At 38.4% G+C, this 20,245-nt stretch overlaps 1 protein-coding gene across 1 annotated transcript in view; it reads right to left on the bottom strand.

Moving 5' to 3' along the window:
- Nucleotides 1-20,245, bottom strand: part of LOC128505641 (myosin-IIIb) — a 43,822-nt gene that overhangs the window by 23,196 nt on the left and 381 nt on the right. Inside the window, exons 2-10 of the mRNA XM_053476170.1 lie at nt 20,099-20,164; nt 15,992-16,122; nt 14,534-14,636; nt 5,600-5,702; nt 5,200-5,356; nt 4,740-4,842; nt 4,531-4,650; nt 328-436; nt 8-124 (exon numbers count right to left, since the gene is read on the bottom strand). Coding sequence (XP_053332145.1) covers nt 8-124; nt 328-436; nt 4,531-4,650; nt 4,740-4,842; nt 5,200-5,356; nt 5,600-5,702; nt 14,534-14,636; nt 15,992-16,122; nt 20,099-20,164 — 1,009 coding nt within the window. The remainder of the gene's footprint in view (nt 1-7; nt 125-327; nt 437-4,530; nt 4,651-4,739; nt 4,843-5,199; nt 5,357-5,599; nt 5,703-14,533; nt 14,637-15,991; nt 16,123-20,098; nt 20,165-20,245) is intronic.

The following is a 20,245-nucleotide window of genomic DNA, read 5'->3' as shown; positions in this document are numbered from 1 at the left end:
GTTTTACCTATTTCACTCAGCTCAACATTGGTATCCAGTTTGTGCGCCAGTAGCTCGTTAATTTTACTAACAATCCAGCCGAACACTCTGCCGTACACCACTTTGGCGATCGAATCTCTGGCATCTGAAAGAAAATAAGACCAGATGCAAGTGATTAGGAAAATCATGTACAAGCTTTTATCACTCATTACCGCCCATTAGCACGGATTTGCCTTACAAAAATCATCCTGGGTGACAAACTGGCCAAGTGTATTGATGGAAATTTTAATGTTTGTACACTTGTGCATCATTGAGGAAAACTCATCCATAGCAGTTAGAAGTCTGTACCTTCAGCTTGTTGCTGGTTGTGGAAGCGGTGGATGGATTCTCCTCTTGTTACTGACATGGTGCAGGTCAGACACCTCATCAGGTCCTCCTCCTGAACACCAAACTGACCCTGATGAGTTAAAAAAAAAAAAAAAAAAAGTAGATGTCATTCATTGTTTTTTTTATTTTTATATCACTTGATTTTGCCTGAAACTAAAAAACAGCACAATGATATTTTGGAATGCAGCGCCCACTAATGTAACAAGAGCACACAGACATAATAAACCACAAATCTGCAGCTTTAAGGTAAGAACCTTACTAATATAATACATTTCCCACAAATTATAATATTACATTTGGCAGCAGTTTGTACAATTCTGAAAGCTGAAGATTTTCACCTTTCCCCAACTGCTACTACGTTAATGGGGAATCTATTACATTTGTGGGATTATTAGATTAAAAGCTGCATTACGTTGTATTATGTTTATGGTTTATTACATCTGTGGGCTGGTATGACACTGGCAGGCGTTAGATGATGCTGAAAGGTTTAGGATTGCTCTAGAGATTTATTTTAAAACAAACACTATGTTTGGGCAAAATTTTTTTTTCACAAAACACTCAGCTTCAACATGATATCCATGATTATTTTAATTCTGTAACCATTTAAGTGTTTAACCTGATGTTAAATGAAATAAAATTCAGTTTACGTTGCCTAATCTAATTTTATCTATAATTTTATACTATATAATATTATTATACAATAACATACTTTTCACATATTGGTTAATTGGGGGGGGGGGGGGGGTGAGTAGGTTGGATCTCTGAAATGTGAAATTAATAGAAATATCAAATAAATCAAAACTATTGTGTTAAAGCTCAAACGTATTTGTTGTTCGCAGTAGAGCAGGTTTGTGGTTTCAGGTAATACCCGGCCGTTCTGCTGCCTACCACCGCAAGTATATTTCAGACCTGTAGGAAACACTGTCCTTCAACTGTGATCTTTTATTGCAAGTCAATAAGAAGTCAGAACTTTTGTATTTAATTTCATTTCTTTTTATATAAGTTATTTAATTTTGTGCATTTCTTTTCATTTTCTTAACTAGTATCACCCTCTTATTAGATTAAAGGAAGAATGTCAGGGTCATGCTAATAAACTCCCCTTACTAATAACCATTTGCAATCATTCATATAAACAGTGAAATAAAGATAATTGCACCAGTGGCTATTAAATGCTCATTTAGATTATAGCTTTCCATTCACTACGTTATCATATCTGCCTCAATTCTCTCCTTATCAACAAAAATACACGTACACAAAAGCAACAGGAAGTGGTGTAAGCCGTTATAGGAAACCTCAATGATGATTCAAATCACTAAGAAGGATTAGCTCGGTGTAGTCTTGATGTAAATATAGCCAACTTTGGACCATTCATAGGCACCACCCATCTTATCACCAACAGCCAGATGTAGGCAGCGACATCAACCTAACCTTTGCTCGAAGGAGCTTAATTGTGCCAGGCCAGGCCGTAATTCATCTGTTTGATTATCAGGTGGGGAAGATAGACAGTTGCATGGCTACTTAACCTTCCTCTATAAAGAATAAAGGTCTGGGGTCTGTGCCCAAGCTGGGGCATTTAGGCGAACAATGCATCTGTTTATTTTACTCCACATGTGCAGGGAAGATAAATCCTCAAGCTGGAGACCTTCACCAGCTCCTCCGCTCTAAGCACAGAAACACAGCTCGACAATAACGGAAACAACAACAACAACAACAACAAAGGCATAAAATATTTAAACATAGAGAGAGGAACTTGGTGTAATATTACAGCTTTATTGTGAAAATGAGACGGGAGCAGATCTAAAGTGTAGGATGTGTTGAAAATGAGCAGAGCGATTACTAGGTTACAAACTTGTGACTGCTGTTGTGCACAAAAGAAGAGATTAAAGGTGCATGCATGTTGACTGATTACTGAGCGAGATAGGGTGAGACGTGTGAAGAAGCGCGTTTCCCCACAAACACAAAAAGCGGTATGATAAAGATCAAACAAAGTCAATTTGTTCATCTTTGTTCATCAGTTTGTCTTCATAAACAACACCACTCCTGGATGGTCAAACGCTCCAACAGTAGAGCTGACTGGGACTCAAATTCTCGTTTCATATGAAATAAGCCTATTCTAACGTGTTACTGCCACACGCTCCACGGAAAAACGTACCTCATAAACTTTTTTTAACAAACGCTGACAAATTGATTTTTTTTTCCTCCAGGTGCATGTTTAATATTCATAAAATGAATGTCTAAGTGGTAAAGATTAATAATTAAAAAAAAAATTTAATAGAGAAACAGGATTGGTGAAGAAGTGGATGCTTTATGGTTTCTCCGTAACATAATAAACAATGTCTTTTTTAAAATACAAAACTGTAATTGCATGATCATTTCTGCAGGCTGCCCGTCAGTACCACATATTATGAAAACAACAGCCGGGAGCAAAGTTTTTACTGACGAAGCCCCAAAGTTATGGAATAGTCTTTCAATTAATGTTCAGGACTCAGACACAGTCTCAGTGTTTAAGACTAGGCTAAAAACCTATTTATTTAGGCAAGCATTTTTATAAATAGATTTGCCTTGGGTAAAGGAGCAGATTTGGGGGACTCAAAAGGGGGTCCCTGCTTGCACTCTGCACTAAATATACATTTACTTTATACATTATGTGACTGTGACCACTGTTCTGCTCTCTCCTCTTCTCTCTCGCTCCTTCTTTCCTTCTGCCCGTTTTTCTCTCTCCCTCTCTCCCTCTCCTGCCGCTCCTGAGCTGCCAGTGATCCAGACCCCATCTGCCCTCTAAACCTGTCTGACTCATCCTGGTGTCCCGCTTCTGATTGGAGATCTCGTCACATGGATGCCCCGTGTGGTCTGCCTGGGATGCACGTGATCACTGGGGGCGGTTACACTTTACCATGAAGACGGTCCTGTCCTCGGCTGATGCAGACAGCTGTTCTCTGAGGACTTTTGACTGCAGTCGCTCGATAGCTCAGGACTGGAGTTTCCTACAGTCTACCTGAGCCTCTAATAACAAACTGGACTCCATATCAACTTAAAGACATCAACTGTTATACTGAACTTCCAGTCACACACAGTATGATGCAGATCAATTCCTGCTATCTGATATCACGAAAATGAGGATGGGTTCCCTGTTGAGTCTGGTTCCTCTCAAGGTTTCTTCCTACTGCCATATAAGGGAGTTTTTCCTTGCCACTGATACCCTCAGCTTGCTCATCAGGGACGATCTGATCATTCTGATTCATACACACGTACATTTCATACAAACTTCCATAACTTTTATTTTGATTGTGTAAAGTTGCTTTGCTGCAAACTGTTAAAAGCGCTATACGAATAAAATTGAATTGAATTTCTCAGGTATAGAGAAATAAAACAATTCAGAATGTGCAAAAGAAAAATAGAGATGTATCTCACAATTCGGTATTGCGGAAGTGTGCTTGAAATTCAAAGCACTCGTATATCAAAGGGAATTTCCCAAAAATATTCATATAAAAAGAATTAATACAAATAAAACAAAATAAAAATAAAACAAATTAACCTGCACTTCATCTTTAAAAACAATTTTAGCTTGTGTGAGGGAGATGAGCAAGAAGAGAGGAGGAGGAGGAAGGGGGTTATTGTGTAGGATGACTTTCACACCTACGCCTACAAACACACACACTAACGCGGTTTAGACACACAACCCAATGCGGTTGGCCCACTGGAAACTTTTTTCATTTTGTGTGACTTTAACAAGGAACCTCTTTAATCACACTTGCCCAGCCTTTTGCCTCCTTTTGAGGATTTCTTGTAAATGTGACATTGCAAGTTAATCTCCTGCACTGCTACAAACTTTTTAAAACTTTTTCTTTACAAGGGCTTTAAAGTCACTGTAAAAGTGAGGCACGCGCACTGAAATTGAGCATGAGAGACGAATACCCACAATCTCGCAGCGAGAGGGAGAGAGAGAGAGAGAGAGAGAGAAAGAGAGAGAGAGAAGCCAACTGAATCACTGGGTCAGTTGTGATTTTGTGACGCTTAGCAGACAAAGCGTACTACGTGTATTACAAGACCTTGCTCGTTTATTACGTTGAAATTAATGTAAAAAATTTGCTCGCCTTGCAAAACACTCAAAGACCAAATTACTCGCAATCCAAGGTTTTTAGTGATGCACATGAGCCAACTCACCGCTGAGGCTTTGAGCCAGCCCAGTGAAGTCACTTTCAGGGCATCATTCTCAGTCGGCTCGAACGTGATATTTCCCAAAGATAGGATCCCGGCCAGGATAGTCATCATATCCACCTTTTCCTAAAGTACCATGCGAAAGTGTAAACCATCTAAAAAAAGACTGAGAGCGTGTAACAGTGCAGTATATGCATGAGGGCGAGAAATTTCACCTGCTCCTCGAATCCCACCATGTCCATAGCGTTGCTCAATTCGTTGTACTTTTCCCTCCAGTGCTGCACCATATCGGCCGGGCCAAATCGCCCATTTAGGTAACTAGGACGCACACAAGCAGATATGGGTCATGAGTCAGAGCTCTGTGGCGCGAGGAGATAAAAGGAGTTGGAACGAAAACAAAGAGAGACTCCATAAAAGCTCCAAGTACCTATTGTGCTAAAAAAAACAAACAAAAAAAAAACACATGACATCAAGCCACGCCTTTTTCTAAATTAGAACAAAAACTGCAGCGGCAGGACAAACCTGCATGCCATAAACCGTAAGTGATTAATTACTGGACTGTGTTACTCCTGGAACAGTTTCACCCTGTGACTAACGACGTCTTTTACAACCGCTACTATACACTCAAGTATCCGGTCACAGGGTGTTGCTATGTGACATCACAAAATGACTCACCGGTATTGCGTAGGGTCCAGGAGGCCGTACATCTCCTTGTCCTGTGATGAAATCCCAGCAAGCATACAGTAGAAGATGTGGAAGTTCCTCTCGCCTTCATCTTGGTGGACCACGCGGGACTTCTCTAAGAGATACTCGTTGATTTTGGCTCCTTTTACTACAGAGCCAAAGATAAACAGTAATGACAACGAAGGAACTGAAGGAACATGAAAACCTCATGAGAGTGTAGTGAACACAGTGGGAGGAAATGAGCATTCAGGCACTTGCATTTTTATTTAATACACTACAAAGACTTGCGTGCCTTTCACTGTTCATTTTTTTGCTGCCTCCTTTTCCGCCAGGTCTAAAAGCCATAATATTAGATTAAATCTTTAGACTCACTTGTGTCTAATAATCTCACCTGAAGAGTTCTGGAAGCGAAGCTGGATATACTTTCCAAAACGACTACTGTTGTCGTTCATGACTGTCTGAGCGTTCCCGAACGCCTCCAAAAGAGGGTTCACCTGGTTAAAGACAAACAAAAAAAAACAAAACAAATAAAAGTCAATAACCAGGAATCATTACAAATATTTTTTCAGTGCATACTGTTCTCAGTGTATTTCCCCCCCCCACACATAGAGTATAGTTGAGCAGGACAACCAAAATATATTGCCTGCTGCCCAAGAACATTTGCCATCGGCGAGCAGTAGCAGACAGTTTGTTCTCGTGCTTCTGTTTATTCTGCAGCACTGGTGTACTGAGAGGCAGCAAATGCAACGGATGCCAGCTGCCATAAAAAAATAAATAAATTAGAAGGGTGTACTGACGGCAAAGAAACAGTTTAGCACTGTGAAGGAAGAAGATTAACCCTTAAAACTCAAGCAGCATAAAAAAATATATGTATATGTATATATAATAAAAAATAATAAACATTTATAATAATTAAATTATACACACATGATCTTATGAATCTGTGCAACTTTTTTAGCCCATGTGACCCTTTTTTTTTACACTTATTTTACACTGTAGTTGGTTTTAAATGACAGAAAATTAAATCCATCATATTACCTACAGTACTGTACGTTGTGCTGAAAAAAAGGATACATCCCTCCATATTGCACAATCCTGACTCCTATTTATTTACCAAACACAGTAATGCAAGAAAGGAAAGCTCTGGGTTTTAAGGGCTACTTGCTCTGACAAATTTCTTTACTTCGTCTTACTTTTCACATACGTGTAGATGGAGGGAGGATTTGTAAGTTGGATCTCTGAAATGGTAAAGTTAAAGAAATATTATTGTTATTCATTTTATTACATTTATTTAAATAAATCTAAAATATTGTGTTAAAGGTCATATGACTTTGGTGTATGTAGTAGAGCACTTTTGTGCTGGCAGTCCCGCTGGCTGCTACCGCCAGTATATTTCAGACTTGTGGGAAACACTGTTGTTTACATCTATTGACAGCTCGAGAAAAAAATAAATACTACACACAGACTACATAACATTACACATACTTAAAAAAAATATTCAGAAATAATCAGTTCAATAAATCACTGTGAGTAAATTATTAACAGGAAATAATCACATGTGCTGAAAAAGAATGCTATTATTAATGGCTTTTTTTATTTTATTTTTATTAAAGACAAGATAAGATATTTATACTGGACATCATACACTGAAGGCTAATAATAACCCGAATTAAAAAAAAAAAAAAAAAAAAAAAGTCAGACAGCAGAATCTTCCAGCGAATACAGAGTACAGAAAAACACAAATCAACAAATGGAAAAAAGAAGACTGACTTATCATACTTTGTCCAGTAGGCGTGGGAATAACGAGGGACCAGCAGATACCAGGACCAGTATATTATCGTGATACTTTGGTGCAAATTCGATTTGTATTGCGATTCTGCATGTCTCATGATTTTATAAATATCCTGATTTGGTATTACATTTAAAAAAAAAAAAAAAAGATTAAAATTCTAATCAAACTTTGAAAATAATTTGCTTGCCCTGCATAAAATGCTGTGTGGCCTGCCAATGTGTGAATGATATTTTATACGTTATTATTATTATTATTATTATTATTATGAATTATAAAAGAACTTAAACATTGTGACCCTAAATACAAATATTAATTCCTTTATTTATCTTCCATATACTGTACTGCTCTTCCTGTGTACAGAAGTCTTTGGGCACAAGGCGGGGTACACAAATACTGATTGGCTGTTTCTCCTCCAATCAAGTGCCACTACTATCGACCGCTTAACAGAAGCATTGTAAATAAAGGTTTATAAGTGAAGCGACCGAGTTGTCCGATTTGAATTTTAGTCGAGGTAGTCTAACAATGAGCTATATGGATAATTAGATAAGTAAATAAAAACACACAATGGACAAACGAAACTGGTATATACTAATACTTCATTAAATAAAAATTAATACTATTATATTTGTTTATAATATTTATACATAAATGCAAATGTATTTACATTGCTTCTCTTATATAATTTATTTTCATTTGTATATAATTATATGTAATAATATTTTAATTTCTTATTATTTTCTTTTGATTTTGTAAAGCTGCTTTGAGACAATGACCATTTTAAAAGCACATATTGCCAGCTGATAGAGAAGGAACAGCCAATCAGAAGTAATGTGTGGAAGTCTGTGATTGGCTGATTTTGTGGCAGTTTTGTAACACTGGACAAAGTTGAGCGAGCGTACAGGCAGAGTCGAGCGCGCACAGAAAATAAATGTTGCACATGTTGAGCGAGCAGGGGAGGAACTGCACGCGCAGAATCGAGCTGTTGAGCGCGCAGTGGAGACATTGCACGCGCATAGAGTGCTTTGTCTGCTCTCAAAATGTCAAACCACGCGCTCAGAATTGTGGCAGGAATATAACGCCATACACGGGTAGTTTGGGAACAACAATTAGCCTAATCCATGTCTTTGGACTGTGGGAGGAAACCGGAGTACCCGGAGGAAACTCACCAAGCACGGGGAGAGCATGCTAACTCCATGCACACAGACCCCGGGGGGGATCGACCCCAGAACCTGGAGGTGGGAGGTCACAGGGCTAACCACTACACCACCATTCTGCCTAAACACAAATATATTAATAATTTTTTTATGGTTTAAAGACATTGTGGTGATGCATAAATTGCCACACAAAACAATTGTGATATCTAACTAAATCCATTTTTTCTTCCATCTCTAGTATCCAGACTGATCTGCTTTGCTTGTATTTAATTAAAAAACCCAGATAAAGAAAATGAAGTGCTTGATTTTAAGAGGAAAATAAAAAGTGCCACGTGGTCACATTAGGCCATGTCTTAGAAGAACCCAGAGAGGATGTGCTGTTTAAGCAGTTCTGCCTGAAGTCAGCAGTTAACAAACAAACCACTAGGAAGGACACAGGAGAGGAAACCCAAAAACAGAAATGAGGCCTGGAAAACAGTTTGTTTTGACTGCTGGAACTCTCGTACCCTTTCTGGAGATCCTCCCTTTACTCAAGTTACCCTTGAGCAGGCGCTTTTACAAATCTCTCTCATGACAGACAATATGCTTCACGAACAAAGGGCTCTACCAAAGGTGTATGAAGGAAAACGTAATAAATAAATGATATGAATGGGGCGTTCGGTATCAAAGTCAATTCCCTGGAAGGCAGTCCTTTTGAAAGCCCTGACAGCCGGCCTGTGTCAAGTAACTCAGCCGTATGACACAATTTCCCAGAGGGTAGCGCTTCCCACACTTACTAAAGTTTCACAAAGTCCCTCTCTCCTTTTAAATCCCCCACCCCCTCCCCCCGACCTGCCGACATCCTGCCATCATGACCTGCTGAGACAGATGTGAAACTGTGGAAAATGCTAATGCAGCCATCGTGGAGGTATACTGAAACATAGTAAAGGAAGAGTACACACAACTAAGTGTTTTAACAGATGAAATGCATTGCAGTACTGACAAGAACATTGCGAACATTGTTTACATAAAAAATGTTTAAAGAAAGAAAAAATTTTTTTTTTTTTACAAATCTCACTTCTGTATTTTTATGTTTTGTTGACATACATGTGCATAGTTCCAGCTGTTTTATAAAGAACAAAAGGTAATCATTAACATGTTAAGTCCCATTCAGGCTACTTTGCTATAGCAAAAAACAAATAAACAAAAAAATAAACATCCGTCTACGTACATTTGGGGATTTCTAAAATCTACTGATGGGAAGTTGTTTTTTTTTCTTTCTATTTTTGTGAAAAAGGTTTTCAGCAAGAAGCCCAACATTGAAGTCTAACATTGTAGGACTGTTGTAATGTATTTAAAACAACACTGCAATAACATTTAACATCAGATAAAGCTATTTCTGAAAGTTACAATGACTTTGATAAAAAATCTTATGTCACAAGTGTGTTGCAACTTTAACGCTCTGTTTAAAATCCTTACAGAAATAGAACTGAGGCGTACAGCATCGCAGCTCCCAAATGACCGTACTGCAAAATGTTTTTGTGTGGCTCTGGTTGTTGTGTATGCACATTTACAAGGAGCTCCGATAGATCTGCCTGATAATCACTTTATTTTTAACTAATCGGTTGTCTCGCGACTGGGGGATCACATAAACCGATACTATTGTGGTGACGCAAAATACATGAGTCAACAGTCTGGAAATGTAACCAAGTCTCTTTAAAAGACATCAAATTTGCAACATGCAAAGTTTTTCTAAAAAAAACCATGTGGCGGAACGTCTACCAAAAGCTTTAATGCAACAAAGCTTTTTCGGCACTTAAGAACAACACAGCGTGAATCATTTGAGTATGAAAAGTATTTCTTAAAGGCAGCGGCTAAATCTTCTAAGTCGACCCTCACTCACTTACAGCAGAAGTCCTTGGAAAGAAGAAGCTTGAGCCGTACTCTGCAGGGAAGCTTAAAACCGCTATCACAAAAATACTGCAGAAAGAAATAAAGCGCGGTTCTGACCGAGGTGGCCCTGGTTTACCGAGAGCGACTCTTCAGCAAGAGGAATATACAGTACGGTCTCTTACAAATGCTCAAATTCTGTTATTTATATATAAATGCCTGCCCTCGCGGCTTACTAAAGAGTAGCCATAATTGGTGATTAAAGAGTCAAAAGTGACTGAGTGCATATAAATTTAAAACCGTTCAGTGCGGAGTTTGGATTTGTTTTTTATTGATGCAGCCTTGTTGCATGTGCTGCACATTACGAGTGTCTATATCTGGACAGTCGCATTTTAGACAGGCATTTCTGCGTGTGAGAGACGCTTGTGACTAGATAAGGAATGGAAAGTTTTGCTCCTTGGTCGAGCATAGGCTATTTTATTAGTTTCAGTTTCTTTATAATCTACAGGAAATAAGAGAATAGAAAATGGCGCATATGCTAAATTCATGACATTTCTCAGATTACATTATGATACTTTTGCACGGCTGTTTAGAATGATTACTTTTTTACTGCTATGTATAATAAAGCACTAAATAAACAATATAAATGAAAAAATATACCACTTTAATCGATATTATTAGGGATGCACCGAAATTTCGGCCGGCGAAAATTTTCGGCCGAAATAGCATTATCGGTTTCGGCCGAAACGTAAGAAAGCGCCGAAAATAAAAGCCGAAATTGTCGATACGCCTCTCCCATCCTCCCGTCTCGTTCGCGCTGTCATTAAGCATCAAACACGGAGTATGTCGGCGGTTTGCAAGCACTTCAAAGTTTCAGATGAAGACAGCAAAGTTGCAATAATTTTAATTAATTTGTAGTTTTTTTTAATACAAACAAAAAGAAAATATTTTAAACATGTTTTTTAATGAAGCCATTTTCGGTTTCGGTATCGGTTTTCGGCCAAGTGCATCCAAAAATTTCGGTTTCGTTTTCGGCCCAGAATTTTCATTTCGGTGCATCCCTAGATATTATGTTTCAAGATTGGTTAAATTCTGATTTCTGTCATTGGGGATCGGCCCTAAAAACCCTGATCGGAATCCCCGTACACATTAAATAGCCTCAACAGCATGTTCCCAAATCCAGTGGTTCAGTAGTTAGCATGCAGCGCTCCAAACCAATCAACTGGAGTGGCTCTGGAGACCAGAGGGAGGGGGGGTGGTTGTTGTGTAGGGTGATGTAGTTGTAGAGTAGATATATTTATTTACTAAATGCTTTAGTAAACAGTGTAGACGCGCACAGATGTTGACTATACAAATGATGTACGCGCAGTGCACTGAGAGGGGATTACCCACAATCCCACAGCGTGAGAGAGTTGCGCAGTGGTAAAGTGCTGGCTCTATCATACGGAGATCGCAAGTTCGATTAACAGGTGATACTGTAACCTCTTACACCCGGAAGCCTAGAGCGAGCTGATTGGCCGAGCTCTCTCAGCAGGGTGGAATGAGAGGCACTCAGTGATCTCACATTAATTACGGCTCTACGGCCAATCAGGGGCGTCTGTGAGCTCACGCAAGCAGAAGGAGCAGATAGCGCTGACCTCTGAGTGTGTTACGCCGCCCCCAATGGTGCGTGAACAAGCAGTTCAAAAAGATGCGGTTGGTTGGCATCACATGGTTCGGAGGAAACACAAAATAGTCTTCGGCTCTACCCACTGAGTGGTAGTAGTAGCCTTAATGTGGGAGTGCCCTAGTGACGGGGAGGAATTGGACACGACTAACTTAGGGAGAAAAATCTGGGAAACACCCAGATTTATATATACAAACTTTTTCCTTGTCTTCCAAAATGCTCGTAGACTAAGTTACTCACAATCCAGTTTTACTCTACTATGGCTTTTTCAGATTTAACCCAATACCAAAAAGAAAGAAAAAACAATAATAATAAAAAACAGCTTCTCTGAACTGTAAGTGCCAAGGACCGTGCCAGAGTACGAATGTTGGGAAAGCCATCTGAATAATCTTTCCCCTTATCAATGTTGTTCAAACACAAACTGACCGATAAACCAAACCAGCCATAACAATAAAACTACTGGGAGAGGAAGAGAATATCACTGATTATATTGTATACGCGGTGCATACATGTTATGTATATTGTATACAGTATGTTAGACAGCAGATGAAGATGAGGACTTGACTGTTCGATAGTTCAGGACTGGAACTTTATACAAGTCTACCTGAGTTTTCAATAACTAACTGGACTCCATATTAACATCAACTAACATCAACTGTTATACTAAACTGCCTGCCACCTAACACGCAGTATGAATGCAGATCAATTCCTGCTCTCCGTTTCACCCAGATGAGGATGGGTTCCCTGTTGAGTCTGGTTCCTCTCAAGGTTTCTTCCTATTACCATCTCAATTCAAATTCCATACAAACTTAAATAATTCTTTTGATTGTGTAAAGCTGCTTTGGGACAATGGCAATTGTTAAAAGCGCTATACAAATAAAATTGAATTAGGTTGAATTGAATAGATGAACAATCAGTTTGGTTTTTAAAGTTGATTTTAAGGGGAATTTAACAAGGGGCCCAAATTGTGATTTGAGACGATTGGGTCAGAGCAGGGTCAGAACTGAGTCTAAAATAGCAGGTTGTGGGGTGTTCCACATATGAAGTGGTTACTACTAACCAAAAGTGGTTCAAGGAATGAACGAACGAGCGGTAAACCAGAAACATGGTTTATTAATGCGTATGGGGAACGAAATCCAACAGAAGACCTAATGTAGCACAATCTGGAAAGCTGGTAGAAAGATGACACAGTACATCACAATGTGTTCACCTGACTCAATATAAATTCCCTAGATTTCATTCTAATCAAACATCTGTGGAATGTGTTAGACAAGCCAAGTCTGGAAATTACAGGACGTAAAGGATCTGAATAGTCCATGCAATGATGAGTTAAAGCTGTGTGTTTGACAGCACAAGGAGGGCATGCACAATATTCGTCAGATGGTTTTAATGTTATGGCTGATTGGTGTCCCATGTGCTATATAATCAAGCCGGACCACATGATTAAAGCCTGCACAATTTTATTTTTTTCATTTGCCACTTGAAGGCTCAATTATATACAGTACACCCACAGAACCCAGATAAACATTTTACAGATCCATCATTTTCTTTCAGTTTTAATACATGCCTCTCAGTAAACCCAAGTTCTCCTGACTTTAAAAACCAGCTGTCTGCGTTACAAGCAGAATGGAGATAAACCTGTTTAATCAATAAACAGCAAATCTGTCAGACTGCAAACCTATTAAGCTTCACTACACCGTCTTTCCCTCCTGACGAGTGAGTAATGACACATGTGCAAGCAGTTCTGCTACTGGTGGAACAAGAAATGCATGTTTGTATAACTTATAAGGAAGCAGAGTTGTTCTAGTTCAGAATGTACTGTACCATTTATACAAATTTGTCTTTTTTAGCTTTGGGTGCAAAAGTTTAAGAACAGCTATACATGCACATCTAGGGAGCTGACACGAAGCTTGTAACCTCTTCTCTATTTCCTGAGCACCACCAGAGGTGCATCAGTCTATATCATAATCGCCACAAGCTCACCACAGAAACTTTTTTACATATGCATAAGTCGTGGTGAGGTCATGTCTGTGGCATATGAAAAGATCACTGGAGCGAGATACCTGGAGCTTGCTCACACACATTTTAAAACTCAGAAGCCAAAATAGATCGAATGCAACTCTGTGGACGTCGTGTCAAAAGAAGCTATACAGTAATATCGCCGTGGATCCATAATGAGCGAGTCGAACGGCAAGGGCAAAAAACTCCACGAGAAGGCATGAAGAAGAATCCTTGATACTTGTCGTCTTATGGACAGTAAGATTAAAAATCATTACTTCATAACATCTCTATACTGTGGCCAGTCCTGAGGGTATCTGACGGAGGTTCAGACGTCCTGGGATCAGAGTTGTTTTTCATTCTTTTACCTAAATGTCTTTCTTCATCCAAAGCTTGAATATGAACTGTCAATTAAAGCATCCTGTACTTTACTCAATACTACAAACCTTTGATCATGTGTACAAAACAGATCAACTGTGTATACAATGGTCATTTTAATCCTGTAATAAACGGCTGAGCGAGGAGATAAACATCCTGTATGCTTCCTGTATCTGTCCTTAATCGGACTTCTTCTAAGTCAGATGGACCTGATTACAATCTGATTACAAGCCATTAATCATTTATTACCGTATTTAGACCAATCCACGTTACGTCACGACTGACTTCCTGTAAAACCGCTGAACACGTTTCTCACTCGCCCAGCCCATATTTTATAGAGGCTCAAATCTCAGTGATAATAATCGACTGAAAATTATGTGAATCAACCGCCGTCTTTTGTGCAGCTGAGGATTTGACAATGTGCAAACGACAAGGTTATATTCAAATACATGCAGACGGGTTGCTTACCTGCAGGATCTGCTGCTCGAGCTGGGAGTTCGCCCGGCAAAGCTCCATCAGCTGCCTCAATAAAAGCTTTGTGCTTTCGGTCTTTCCTGCTCCGCTTTCACCGCTAAGGGGAAAAGAAATATAACAAGTCTAGGAGTGAAGCGGATTTCTTTAACCTTAGATGTCAGACATTGTATTTATGATGCAACTTTTAGAAACATCTCTATGTATTTCATCAGCTAATAGCAGGAAAGATTCCAAACTTTCTTTGAGAGCTAATAAAGATTTTCCTGATGAGGTCTAAGGAGACATTTATGATGCATATCGAAACCCCCAAACAGGCGTTTTTATTACCTAGCATCATGCACTAAAACTTCTAAGACAGACCTTGAACCTTGCAGGTGTAATAAAAAAAAAATGCATTTGACAAGCAAATAAACTGGGCCTGATTGTGCTCTGGACCACTTGACGTGTAAATCGAAAAGTTTGAGCCAATTCTGTATGATTTGCATAACCAATGGAACTTGCAAATCCACTCTCGTGCCCACAAGGAAACACAGCTGACCTCCGTTTATTGCAGAGCAAACGGCCACTAATTAAACATCTCTAATTTTGTCACTAACCCGTGGAAATTCACTATACAGGAAAAACGCTGGTTATAAATAGACCCCTCGAAATTAAAACATGCAGGTTTTATTATTATTATCACCATAAGGCCATCATTCACCACTTGCTTATAGAAAGATGATGAGTGAAACACATACACACTCGCAGGGCACTAATGGAAGGAGCGGCATCTTCTTTTCATGTTGATGACATAAAAAAAAAAACAAAAAAACACGACACCATATTTACATCTGTCGTCACGGTCATGCAAACCTGGGCATACAGGTGTGTTGTCTAATGCCAACATTGTTTAAGCCAGGGTGAAATTCTGCCCTTTCTTTGAGACGGGTATCGAGCTCAGTCCATCACACAAAAACACACACCAGACACACTCCCACCTCCTCGTTCTTCCCAAATGACATTAAAACCAGGAAAGAGAAAATAACCAACACTAAATAACATCCTTGAAACGAAGCGATACGAAATTTTGGATGTTGCTAAAGCTCTAATTATAATACGGCGTACAGCATCACGGCTGGGCAAAAAAAAAAAATACAAAAACACTCCATCACCATCACATGCAAAACACTCAGCAGAAAGACTACAACCTGGAACATCACCAGAAAAGGTTTAACCATAAACCGGGAAAACACTGTGCATAAACGTGTATTCCTTAAAATGTCTTGTCCTGACTTGTCTCCGGCGGAATGTCCTAATAGACCTGACGCTACATGTCACGCGAGAAGTAAAACCAAATTTGGTTCACAGCAACAGGGGGTTAATGTGCTGTTTATTTACCTAAAAACTGTACTGGATTATATATATATATATATATATATATATATATATATATATATATATATAAATACTCACCTGATCACAATGCACTGGTTTTTTGGCCCTGTGGCCAGTCGGCCTAGCATGGACTGGTAGGCTCGATCGGCTACAGCAAAGATATGTGGAGGCAAAGCGCTTTTCTCGTGGCATTTGTATTTCTCAGACACCTAAAAAGACAGTCATTATTATTATTATTATTATTATTATTATTGTTATTTACCAAAAAAAAAAAAAGAAGAAATTTTTGGGCCAATCCTGTTGCTGTGTCAAAGGTTAGTAATTAAAATACTACTTATAATAAGATACAAACTTTTCAGCTTGGCATTAAAGTCAAACGGGGTCTTCTTATTGTGCAGAAAATCAGAACACTGATAAATAAAAACTACCTTTATTTCTCTATATATTCCTCTGCTACAGTAATACGTGAAATAAAAGTGATTCACTTGTGCTTGAATACAATCAAGTTCTCTCAGTATGTACTGTAGGAGCCATGAATCAGGAGGAGCCTGTTTCATGTCTGAAACGCTGGCCTCCCAGGAACTCCCTTAATGGCCCAAACATGTAAGAATCTCTTGGAGAGAGAGTTATTTTTTTAAATTAGGCATTCCACTCGCTGAATGTTAACGAGAACGACTGATGTGGGCTTTGAGCCACCTCTATCCGGATCGTCATTCACGGACATGCTGTCTTCTTGCAAACGTTTGCACTGTTCAGGTGTTTGATGGCGGTTAAGAGCCTCATTACTGTACTGTGATAAAATTATGGTTATTTATGCCTGGTTGACCTGAACACCCTTTTCTTCCTTTTTTTGCCAACAGGTTTTTTTTTTTTTTGTAGCAGGTGATAAATATACAAGAATACAGCTTGTATAAATTAATAATTATATATTATTTTAAGTAACTGTCTAAGGATGACACCTTTAAAGATTTTCCAAGTATTAATATGAAAAGATTTTCCATTTAATTAGTTAAAAGCATTAAAGATTATGTATTTTTTAGGTTATCATTTTTAATTCCATCAACATAAAAAAAGATGACACTTTTGTAGCCAAACTTACCTGAGTACCAAAGCTAATGAAACAATGATCTGATATTTTCCATTTGATAGGATTTTTTTTCTTATTTCATTCTATTTCTTTTATTTAATTTAAAAAAGAAAAAAAGTCTGTTATTAAGATCAGATTCCTGCTTGCACCAGGATTTTGTGGATTTTTCTTTGGGATGTACTTTAATGACCTGAACAACAAGAAATGTAAATAAAAGTCATTATTCATTCTTATTGTGTCTATTTTTAGAAGCACTACCCTACACCGTATCATTCATGTCAACACTGTGACTTTTGAACTGAACAAAGCTGCCAGAAGCAGAGGCAGCACTTTTTTCCTTCTTCTTTTCTTTTTCTCTAATTGGTTAATAATAGTGTGGCTAAATACCGAAGGTCACGAGTGTAACAGTAAAAGCGTTCGAATATCCTAAATAACAATTACATTATAGGCAATTTTACTGAACAAAATCTGTTGTTCCTGAGATAAGTTGTGTATCTGTCAGGATAGAGCAATTACTAAAGACACATGAATAAAAAATAAATTATGCATTAGCTTTTCTGAACAACGCTGCTGATGTCTTAACCTCGTCCGCCTTGGCTAATCTGCATGAAACATGACAGGTGTTGAAATCGCTTACACTGTAAGAGGAAACACGTCCTTCAACCACTATATTAGTGACAAAAAAAGTGATGCAACTTGCTGCGAATCAGCGCACTTAAAGAACGCTGGCATATTTTGCTGTGTGATTTTATAGGAAAAGAGCCGAACAGAAACCATGAACATAAAATACTGCAAAAGAGCTAGTGTTAAATTTGTGTTCCCGAGTGTGGAAAGACTTCCACACTATCCATAATATCTTAAACTGTTTTATTTCTATTAATGTTGTAGACCAAATTATATAATATACAAAAAAGCAGTCAAAGGTTTTGAAACACCTTCTGATTCCATTGTCATTTCTGATTTTTTTTTTTTCTACATTGCAAAACAATGCTAAATGCGGTCAAAATATGCAATTATCTCCTATGAACAGTGCAAACTGAGATGTTTCTGCTACTTCTGCTCCGTAAAGCTTTTATGCCAGCTCTAATCTGAGGTAATGTTTATTAATTGGTGATTTCTGAGGCTGGTAACTCTAAATGAACTTCTGTGCAGCAAAGGTATGTTTTGACTGGGTTTCCTGAGATGGTCTTCATGAGTCTTCACCAGTTTCATCATGGTGCTTGATGGGCTTTTGCAAATGCACTTGACAATAATGTGCTTGCGAGAACTATTTCAGAACAGCTGACCACAACTGTTGTTGCTTAATAACCTAATGCCATATGTATTATTTCATAGTTTAGAAAAATCTAGTACTGTTCTAAAATATAGAAAAATAAATTCAAATTTGTGTCCAAACCTTTGGCTGGTACTATAAAAGTAAAAAAAAGAAATTAATAAAACTTTTATTTTTATTATTATTCAACCCCTCGATGAGAACCCTGCAAACATGATGTTTAGCCATATACTAGCCTCTGGCAGTGTTTCTGAGGGATCTCATCCAATTCCTCATGGGCAATGACCTCTTTCTGGGATGGATGGTTGGGATCTTTGTCCTGTTGGAAGGTCCAAGAACACAGCAGGTTCAGCTACCTCACAGACGACATGACCTTTTTTTTTTTTTTTTAAGCTACACGTTGCAGGTTTCCAGTGCCTGAGGAAGCAAAGCAGCCCCAGAGCATCACCGAGCCACCACCACATGTCCCTGCATATGCTTGAGTTGTTCTCCTCCAAACATACCACTGATTCATGGGCCCCAAAAGTTCAAGTTTTGTTTCATTAGTCCATAGAACTTCTGTGTTCTTTTTATGTAGTTTTTAGCATAATGGAGCCGATTTTCTTGTGTCAATATCAGGGTCTTGGGGGGACCTTCCTTTTTCAGTATGTCCCTTATAGTGCAGAGTGAAACTTCAGTGCCTGGTCCCACCAAATCTTTCTGTGTGTCCTTTGCAGTCAATCAAAGGTTTTTTTAACGTTTGTCTCCTTATAAATCTTGTAGCAGCTTTAAATACCTGAACTTTCTAGAGATTTGTTGATGGAGATGTTTGATTGCATGTCAGAAATGGCCAAGTCAAGAGAGATGTCCAGAAAACTAAGAGAAGAGGTTTCTGCCATGTCCAGGTAGTATGGCTACTGTTTCTTTAACTTTGAACTTGTGAAAAAGGCTTCCTACTGTATCTTTAGTATCTTTGCTCCTTTTTTTTTTATCCTAATATATACACTACCGTTCAAAAGTTTGGGGTCACGTTCAAACTCCATGATTGTTCCTTATTTTTTTATTTCTTTCTACATTGTAAAGGAATACTGAAGGCGTCCAAAAAATGGAATGATCTCCTTTGAACAGTTAATGGTGAGATGAACTGTTCAAATGGTGTCTGCTACTTATACTCTGTAAAGACTTCATAACACCTCTAATCTGAGGTGCTGTTAATTGGTCATTTTTCAGGCTAATAACTCTAAATGAACTTCTCGTCTGGGGCAGAGGTAGGTTTTGGTCTCGCCCTCCTGGGACGGCCTTCATGAGAGCCAATTTCATTATGGTGCTTGACGGATTTTGCAAATGCACTTGACAATACTGTTCTTGCAAGAACTATTACAGAAATGCTGACCTCTGTGTCTTTAAATAACAACTAATTGTTGTTTTTGTTACGTTATTACCTAATCCCATATGTGTCATTTTATAGTTTTGAAATCCCCAGTATTGTTGTAGAATGTGGAAAATAAATCACTAAACAAAAACAAAGAAATTTGCAAGTCACCCCATATAAATAAATAAAAACATACACACATATATTGGTTTACTTGGTTTAAACTGCTTTTATATTAACCTGCTTTTATTAATATTGCTTGTAATGTCATTGAGAACATGATACAGTATGTGAAACAAAGCGTGCGTGTCAGAGTGTCAAAGTAAAGACTTGTTTGTCAGTGTCACCTTGTTTTTTTTTTTTTTTTTAGTTTGGCACCTTCTGAGGAGGAAGTAAAATCAAGGTGTCACACCAAAAATAAATGTAAAAAAAAAAAAAAAGCTCTGCTACTGAACAGGTCTTAGACGTCATTACCTCTTTCCCGTAGAGTGGAAGTTGTTGAAATGGGTTGACAGCGACCAGAATGTCCCCGATATAAGTCTGTGTGTGTGTGAGAGAGAGAAGAGCAGTGTCAGGAGGCTCAGTGCCGTGAGTGCTGCTTCAGCTTAGCTAACACACCAT

The sequence above is a fragment of the Clarias gariepinus genome, chromosome 17, assembly GCF_024256425.1.
Source record: "Clarias gariepinus isolate MV-2021 ecotype Netherlands chromosome 17, CGAR_prim_01v2, whole genome shotgun sequence".
NCBI lineage: Eukaryota > Metazoa > Chordata > Actinopteri > Siluriformes > Clariidae > Clarias > Clarias gariepinus.
Note: the sequence above shows the minus strand (reverse complement) of the source record. Positions and strands in the feature narration are given on the sequence as shown.